The 8,472-nt window shown below is 50.4% G+C and overlaps 1 protein-coding gene across 3 annotated transcripts; it reads right to left on the reverse strand.

Annotated features, from left to right (window-relative positions):
* Positions 1-489: 489 nt before the first annotated feature.
* On the reverse strand, positions 490-8,221 carry iars2 (isoleucyl-tRNA synthetase 2, mitochondrial). 3 transcript variants are annotated; one of them, XM_054741941.2, is made up of 24 exons: positions 7,829-8,221; positions 7,466-7,588; positions 7,230-7,383; positions 6,505-6,653; positions 6,379-6,428; positions 6,200-6,309; positions 6,032-6,119; positions 5,720-5,835; positions 5,312-5,481; positions 4,410-4,500; positions 4,186-4,337; positions 3,943-4,103; positions 3,726-3,828; positions 3,429-3,533; positions 3,149-3,200; positions 2,799-2,976; positions 2,595-2,697; positions 2,147-2,269; positions 1,947-2,078; positions 1,770-1,876; positions 1,552-1,697; positions 1,283-1,473; positions 1,070-1,214; positions 756-979 (listed from the first exon to the last, which is right to left on the reverse strand). In XM_054741941.2, exons 1-24 carry the CDS (start codon positions 8,096-8,098, stop codon positions 834-836), a joined length of 3,165 nt encoding a protein of 1,054 aa, XP_054597916.2. In that variant the 5' UTR covers positions 8,099-8,221; the 3' UTR covers positions 756-833. The 3 variants fall into 3 exon arrangements, with proteins under 3 accessions (XP_015797269.3, XP_054597916.2, XP_015797267.3); XM_015941783.3 differs by lacking the exon at positions 3,149-3,200 and having other exon boundaries at positions 490-979; positions 1,283-1,470; positions 2,799-2,907; positions 3,440-3,533; XM_015941781.3 differs by lacking the exon at positions 3,149-3,200 and having other exon boundaries at positions 2,799-2,907; positions 3,440-3,533.
* Positions 8,222-8,472: the final 251 nt, after the last annotated feature.

An 8,472-nucleotide genomic window follows, 5' to 3' on the forward strand; every position in this document is an offset into this window, starting at 1 on the left:
CTTTTGTTTTGCGCCATTTATGTTCTGCTGCTCTAAGGTTGGTGCGTAGAGACCGGAGGGTATCAATTAGCCAAGGGTGCGACTGAGAGGATCTAGCAGGTCTAGTGGCTAAAGAGCACAAGTTGTTAAGACAAGAGCCGAGTGTGGAGCAGAGTGAGTCAGTGGCTTCATTCACTTCATAAGCAGAGAATGTGCTGGGAGATGGAAGAGTGGAGGCAACAAGAGATGTATTATAATTTTTCTAGTCAGACTAGATCAATACGAAGCGTGTGCATCGCACGTCTCGGCAGTTTAATACATGACAGAATGAGCTATTGTCCCTATGTTGCTGCTTTCCCTCGCTGTGATGTCACACTAGGGGACTTTTAGAAGCGGCCTGTTTTAGGCCTTCTTAAACCAAACACTGACGGACGCGGTGGAGGATTTTCTTCATGTTTGGGGTGTTTATAGAAACAGCAGAGGCCCACATGGCTGCGTGGAGCGTCCCCGTAAGAATCCTCCGCTCGGACTCGGAGAAATACTTTTATTACAGATTCATCTCGCTTTCCTCATAAACAACTGGCTATTATACAAACGCCATGTTACGTTCGTTTTCTCAGGAGCAGCAACCACCGTGGTCACATGGTGACACTCATCGAGAACGCTTACAGAGAAGAAAGTCCCATCATGCATCGCTTCTACGCTCCAAACAAACAAATATTTACAGTAAAAACGCCGACATGCTGTGCTAACAGGCAGATTTTTGAAGTTGCATGTCACAGTTTCAGAGTATTTATTTAATATCTGCGTTGCATCCAGCATGGCGTGCCTTGGTTGCCACGGTGACGGGCGTGTCAGTGAGCCTGTGAGACGACGCCGCTGCAGCGCGGACAGAGGCAGTCTGCAGACTCTGCCGTGTAGCGGCGACACCGTGGGCAGCGAGCAGCAGAGGTGGGCGTCACGGCGATGCTGTAGGGGCTGTCCTCTCGGATGACCCCACCTAGCAAACACAAACTCTGGGTGTAACATCTGAAGAGAGGCCTTTCTACCGCAGTCTCCACAAGGATTCGGGCGACTGAGAGGTTCTTACCTTCCAGGTTGATGAGGAAGGTCCCATGGTTCAGCAGGGCGTCTGGGTGCAGGTCTCGAGGCAGGTCGCTGGCCAGGTTGACCCGCGCCGCCATCATTAGCTCCACCAGCTGGGAGGTGGTGGAGGTGGACTCTTCCTGGAGAGACTAAAAGCCAACGTCAGGAAGATGTAAGTTTGTTTGTAGCTTCTGTGCACGACGAGTCTGATTCTCACCTCCATGAGCTCAAACAGAAGACCGGGCTCGATGGCGATGGTGAGCTCGTACTGGTTGGGGTTTTTCCCGGGAATGGAGGACAGGAAGGAGTCCCTGATGGCACAAGCTCCTTCCACGGCCTCCTCTAAACCTGGTCGCCGCCACACGGAGCTGCTTTTGATCCATCCGCTTCTGAATAACGTTTCTCCTGCTGCCAACATGAAGTCTCTAGTCAGCGAGCAGCAGATGAAACACTCAGACTGTCGTCACAAACCAGTGTGGAGCGTACTCTCGTGTCCCGGTGTGTGCAGGTAGACCTCCTCTGCTAGGTGTGGCAGGATGGGAGCCACAGATCGGGTTACCCCGTCCAGAATTTCCTCTAAAGCCGTCTGACAGGACCTCCTGCCCAGCGAGTCTTCTGCATCGCAGTACAACCTGGTTAACGAAGCGGTCAGTGAGATAAAAACGGAGGTGATCTGTTGTGCCTTCATCGTGGCGAGCCTTCACCTGTCTTTGATGACACTGAAGTAAAAGCTGGAGAGGTCTCTGGTGATGAAGGCTTGGAGGATACGGACCACCCTGCCGGCGTCAAACTCGCTGTAGGCGTCTGTGACCTAAACACACAAAACCGTTCCTAAACGCCTGGAATCCTGCGTGAAACAGGAGTCCGCTGCGAAAACACACCTTCATGCCGAACTCGCGCAGCAGGTGCAGCATGTACTGGTCGACGTAGCGCATCTGCGTCGGGTCTACGGTCTGAAGTCGCGGGTCGAACCCGTGCAGGTTCCCGAGCAGGAACCTGAGCGTGTTCCTCACCTGGAAGACGAACAAGAGGTGATGAAGAGGAGCGGTGGCAAAAGCACGCCTCCGTTCTGCACCCGTACCTTACTGATGCTGTCCCGCGCAGAGTTCAGGGCGCTGGGTCCAATCTGGACTTCGGAGAAGACGTTTGACTCTGCGACCCACCAACGGAGCACGTCTGCTCCGTAAGCCGGAAGACCGCCATCCTGACGGAGACACGAGGAAGGTGGGGGTTTGTGCGTGATGTCATCATCCTGGTTTCAACGCTTTAGACTTGATTTATTAGAGTTTCGGAGCTCTTTCGCAAACACGGGAGACTATTTCAGGTTCTCTATTTAAGGACGTCGCTGATTTTAGAAAAACATTAAACATTAGAGTCCAGCAGCAGCAGCGAGACCGCTGAAGACCCGCAGATTCAGAAAACGTTTATTTAAACTGTATTTTAGTCCAAACCCAAAAAACTGTTCAGAAAAGGTCTGGATTGAATAATTCTGATTAAAACCAAAGTGCCAGTCCCTCTCCGTGGCCCACCTTTGTCCCGTTGATGACTTCATCAGGATCGACTACGTTTCCCAGAGACTTGGACATCTTCTCTCCCTTTTCGCTGACGGCAAAGCCGTGAACCACCAGAGACCTGCGACACATCACAGAACTTTTACTTCAGCGCTTCACTTCCTTGATGTCAATATCTGCTTTTCTGCAGATTTGAATAAAGAACAAAGGCAGGAATCTGACTTGTAAGGCGCCTTGTTCCTGACCGCCACGCTGGTGAGCAGCGAGGACTGAAACCAGCCTCCCAGCTGGTCCTTTCCCTCCACATACGCGTCTGCTCTGGGGTCCGACTCTGCAGGGAGGCAGGAGAGGAGGTGGTGAGGGGGTCTGAGCGAGATACCAGGATGAAGATGAGAAACAGCTGCTCTGAAAGTGATGGCAAAGATCTGCAGAGACAGCCAAGGTGCTTCCTTTGAGAGGCCAAAGGTCACGCTGACAAATAAAAGAGGAGCTTTTATCCTCCTGCTCCATCTTTGGTATCAAACTAGACAGAAGCAGCGGAAAGGCTGCGGTGTCGCCCCCTGCAGGTGAACGTCTGAACCAGCTCAGATGAGACTCCGGCTCCTCAGATGTCCTCCTGATCTTCTGGAGGTGAAAACAAATCATCTCGCGTCCAAAACAACAGAAAAAGCATTTGTATTAAAAGATGGATCAGTCGGAAAACCAAACATCTTCCAATCAGAACCGCTAGTCTAACGAAAGCTCTAATCCTGGACTGCAAGTCCTTGTTACGGAGAACCATCAGATCCCTCCGAGCAGCAGTAAAACGGACGAGCTGCACGAGCCAGCTTTACGTTACAACACCAAATAAACGTGAGTCGGACCTTCCAGCACGGCTGCCCACGATGCTCCGCTGTCGAACCAGATGTCCAAAACGTCTTCTCCTCGAACGTAGTCGCTCGCCGGTCCCGCTTTACTCTGACGGAACGAAAACATGATCAGAGACGCCTGAAAAGCTGCTGGGAGCAGCCACGGAGACATTTTAATTCCCGGTTTGTAAATCAAGTCAGAAACAAACGTGACACTTCTCCCAGCCTCTTCTCCAGTCGTCGGTTCACCTCCTGCTCTGTTCCAACTCTGATTACGACAAACACGACGTTAGAAAACTACCTTCTTGAGAACTTCTGGAGGCAGCAAAGCTTCGATGGGAAGCTCCCACCAACAGTCGCTGCCCTTTTCTTTGAAGAGTTTTGCGACGTGGGCCACCGTGTATCTGCAGATAAGGAGACGCCAAACTGAACAAATCTTTCTAAATATCAGGAATGTGTTTTAAAATCGGTGCAGAAGTCGGTGTGTGTGTGTGTGTGTGTGTGTGGTGTCTGCCCACTTGTTGATCAGAGGTTCTCGGCTCTCTCCGTGGTAGAACACCGGGATGGGGACCCCCCAGCTCCGCTGCCTGGAGATGCACCAGTAGGTCCGACTGTCCAGCATGGCCAGCAGGCTGCTTCTGGCCGACTCTGGCAGAATCGTCACCTTCTGCAGCGCTTCCTGCAGAAACACAAACGAACCTAAACCACATCACTTCCTGGAGTCGAGCGCTCTTATGCACTTCAGACTACGACAGATCTACCTTGGCTTTGTCTTTGAGCGACGCCGTGTTGATGAACCACTGTTTACTGGGCCTGATGACCACAGGCTGCTTGGTGCGCCAGTCGTATGGATAACTGTGGACGCACTGCTCCTCCAGCAGCAGAGAGCTGCTCTCCTTCAGCAGCGAAATCACTAAAGCAGCAGAAAAGCAGGATGACTTCAACAGAAGCACACAAACGCTGGTCCAGAAGGCTGAATGTCTACCTTTATCAGTTCCCTCGGTCATCACAGGCAGGTTCTGGAGCTCAGGTCCAGCCAGATCTGTGAACTTCCCATCTTCATCCACCATACAGTCCTTCCACCACAGGAAAGGCACCGAAATACAATCTTTAAATTAGATATGCAACCAGGAGACACGTCTATGTTGATCTTTAAACGTAACACTAGAAAGGACAGATCCATTCAGACAATTAAACAAAACTCCATCCATCCATTTTCATCCGCTTATCCGGAGTCGGGTCGCGGGGGCAGCAGCCTAAGGCGATAGGCCCAGACTTCCCTCTCCCCAGCCACTTGGGCCAGCTCCTCCGGGGAAATCCCAAGGCGTTCCCTGGCCAGGTGAGAGACATAGTCCCTCCACCGTGTCCTGGGTCTTCCTTTAGGTCTCCTCCCGGTTGAACGTGCCCAGAAAACCTCACCAGGTAGGCGTCCTGGAGGCATCCTGACCAGATGCCCGAGCTTCCTCAACTGGCTCCTCTCGATGAGGAGGAGCAGCGGGTCTACTCCGAGCCCCTCCCGGATGACCGAGCTTCTCACCCTATCTCTAAGGGAGAGCCCAGCCACTCTGTGGAGGGAACTCATTTCGGCCGCTTGTATCCGTGATCTCGTTCTTTCAATCACTACCCAAAGCTCATGACCATAGGTGAGGGTAGGAACGTAGATCGAGCTTCACCTTCTGACTCGGCTCTCTCTTCACCACGACAGACCGGTACAACGCCCGCATCACTGCAGACGCAGCACCAATCCGCCTATCGATTCCACGCTCCAGCTTTCCCTCACTCGTGAACAAGACCCCGGGATACTTAAACTCCTCCACTTGGGGCAGGACCTCATCTCCTTTTTTGTTTATTTCTGGATGTTTTAAAACCAAAAATCACCAAACGTACCACTGGCAGTTTAAAGTGTGAAGCCACACTGTAATCGTCCATGCCGTGAGCTGGCGCCGTGTGGACCAACCCTGTTCCTTTCGCCATCGTCACATGATTGGCTGGGAGCAGCGGGACTTGCTTGTCTGGGATTGTGGGATGTTTGCATAATCCGCCTTGAAGCTGGGAGCCTTGTTACAAAAAAAGGTAAAAGAATCCATTTGAATTAACTTTATTTGTCACTGAGGGACCATTTAAAGGCTGAACGTGACAATTAGCATCACCGGAAACAACATTTGGTATAAATATGAACACGGGGTAATAACCAACCGGTGATTTGTGCACAAGAGGTTCTGAATGTGTTTGAATCTTCAGCATCGTTTATGAAACTCGGTCGCTTTTGCCGACAGAGTGGCGTTCGTTCCTTACCTGAGAGGGTGCAGATGCTTTGCAGCTCTGTGTGCAGCAGCGCTGCCAGGCTAGCCGTCCGTTCAGTCGCCACCAGCAGCAGCTGAGAATTATCCGCCCGCTTCACTACCGAGTATCTGCAAAACAGAAACGAGCTTCTTGTATTAAAAAGCAAAACCATCACACTTTCCTGCAAGATGCTAACACGTAAGTTAAAGCTTTTTGGTGTGGAGGCTCTAAATATGAGTTTAAACCCCAAAACAGAAGTCTGATGCATGACGTTTGTAACTTTAAATGATCGGATTCTGATGGCAGGTTGTGGGTTTTACTCACTGAGCGTTTGGCATGTAGCACACAGCCTGGTTGGCAGGAATGGTCCATGGCTGGGTGGTCCAGACCAGCACCGAGACGTTCTCCAATCCTGCAAATCATTTCCTTGACAGTCAGGACATTCCTCGCAGTGTTTTTGTAACGCCGGCGATGTGAGCGTGACCGAATCACCTTCTTCTGAAGCGAGCTTTGGCGGGAGCGTGACGAGAGGAAACGTGGCGTAAACGGCTCTGCTCGTGTGTTCGGGGTTGTACTCCAGCTCCGCCTCGGCCAGGGCTGTCCTGTGCCGTCGCAGAAACACCGTGAGGGTTTACAGGTAGAGGCGTTTCAACAGGTTGCAGATGACATACCTGGACGATGGAGACCAGAAGACGGGTTTGTAGTCCTGATATACGAGACCCTGAGGAGAGGCACAGCCCGTTTGAGCTGACAGTCAGAAAACAAGCACCGTCCACTTGGGGAGCGCGTGTTCCCACCTTGCTGTGCATCTCCAGGAAGACTTTCAACTGAGCCGCCTCGTACGCCCCGTCGTACGTGTAGTAGCAGTGTTCCCAGTCAGCCATCACCCCCCAGCGCTGGAAGGCAGCCTTCTGCCGAGCGATCGCCCCTTCTGCAAACTCTCGCGCTGGGAGAGAGTAACACACACCGTTACAGCAGCTGCACATCAGGGGCGCCTCCAGAGAATTTTGGTAGGGGGCGCCGGGCGGGGCCATAGAAACTTTTGGGGGTGGCACGCCAAACTGGCCCTTGTGGTAACTCTGGGAGAGTTTAGCCTGCACCGCATCGCTCGTTTATTCGTTATTATTAAAAAAAAAACTGTACGCTTCCAAAACGCTGAAGTCAAATTTTACAAACACAAACATTTCAGTTATTTAAATTATTTCCACACTTATTTAATTATTTTTTTATACATCTGTTGCTGCATTTACAGAAAACTATGGAAATAATGATTTTTTTAATGGTGAGCAGCAGAAACATGTATTCTTTTATTCTGGTTATTTCTTTACTCATTATTTTTACCATTTTTATTGTGCTACATTTACGTCTTGAATAAATAAGACTAATTTATTATTTGAGGGAACATTAATGTGATTTATTAACAACGGCTTTTCCTGGGGGCCAGCCATTTTCTAGCCACCCTTTGAGGGCACTATTGCTGCAAATCCAGGTGACGATCAGGTGATCGCCTGTCCATCCTCACCTTTTCGTCTAATCTGCAGCGGGCCGAGGCCACTGGTGCCCAGATCGCCCAGAGCTTTCATCTCTATGGGCAGGCCGTGGCAGTCCCAGCCTGGGATGTAATGGACCTGTCGTCCTCTCAGCATCTCAAAACGATTCCGGATATCTTTCAAGATCTGGAAAAAAAAACAGGAATTCTGACTTAAAGAGACTGCAACACAATCACACACAAGTGGGGATCAAATGAGACTGGTTGACCTTATTGAGTGCATGGCCAACGTGAGGGTCTCCGTTGGCATACGGGGGTCCATCGTGAAGGCAAAACCCCTTCTTGGCCTTCCTGTCTCTCTGCCAGGAGTACAACTCTGCAAACCCACATTCCTGCAAGAGTTCAGAAAGGAAAGGACATGTGGCCTGAACTCACTTCTGACCGTTTTAGATGTGGAAGCTCTTGTGAGCTGCAGTGAGGCTTATATACTCTTTAAATGTATTCATGCTGACATGATGAAACCAAGATCCAAGATAATATTTATTCAGTTTATTTTAATGTTAACTATTCCTAGTTCCCGATTGGATTCTGAACTAATGCGAGAGTTTTACGGACGTTATGGTGAGACTAACCTGCTGAATTTGAAGTTCTTGGTCCAGAAGCTTCTGTCCGGTTAGTTTCATGGGGAACTCAGTCCGGGGCAGGAGCACCGTGTCTCGGTACAGAGCCTGAGCGGAGCCTCCCTCTGCGGGCTGAGCGCTGTTTTCTCCGGGGCTGACACCATGACAGCGGCCGGAGCTGATGGACACGGCGCGGCTGAGGAGGAGGCCACCTCCCCGGTGTGACCTCCGTGCCCATCCCGCAAGCGTGTGGGTCACGGCCGAAACTCGACACAGCAGCATGGAGAAGGAGAACGCTCCTTAGCCGATATAATGTCTAAAATAATAAATAATAACGTAGTACACTTTTTAGTTTCTGCGGTGTGTCTTCATATTACGTCCTACCGGGCGGGCGTATGTTTTTTCCGGAAGAAATTCGAGTGAACACTACTACGGAATCCCAGTAGGGACAACGCAGATTTTTTTTTTTTTTTGCATTCAGCTGTTGTTCCGTAGCGCTGTTAGTAAACTAATATGTGGAGTTTAATGTTTTTATTAATAAAATAAAACGTTTACAGTTAAATGTTTCACAGATTCACGACTTCTACATAAATATCGTAAAGGAACCGTCGACATAAAGGAACATGTTCTAAACCCTTAAACCAGGGCCGCCATCT

This window comes from Nothobranchius furzeri, chromosome 18 (assembly GCF_043380555.1).
Source record: "Nothobranchius furzeri strain GRZ-AD chromosome 18, NfurGRZ-RIMD1, whole genome shotgun sequence".
Lineage (NCBI taxonomy): Eukaryota > Metazoa > Chordata > Actinopteri > Cyprinodontiformes > Nothobranchiidae > Nothobranchius > Nothobranchius furzeri.

Bases quoted from the DNA above. Each gene is read 5' to 3' on its own strand.
- iars2 (XM_054741941.2), bottom strand. From the start codon at position 8,098: ATGCTGCTGTGTCGAGTTTCGGCCGTGACCCACACGCTTGCGGGATGG. The intron at 5,482-5,719 runs GTAAGGAACGAA...TTTTGTAACAAG, and splicing joins AAGCATCTGCACCCTCTCAG to GCTCCCAGCTTCAAGGCGGA. The intron at 4,338-4,409 runs GTAGACATTCAG...CTGCTGCTTTAG, and splicing joins GACCGAGGGAACTGATAAAG to TGATTTCGCTGCTGAAGGAG.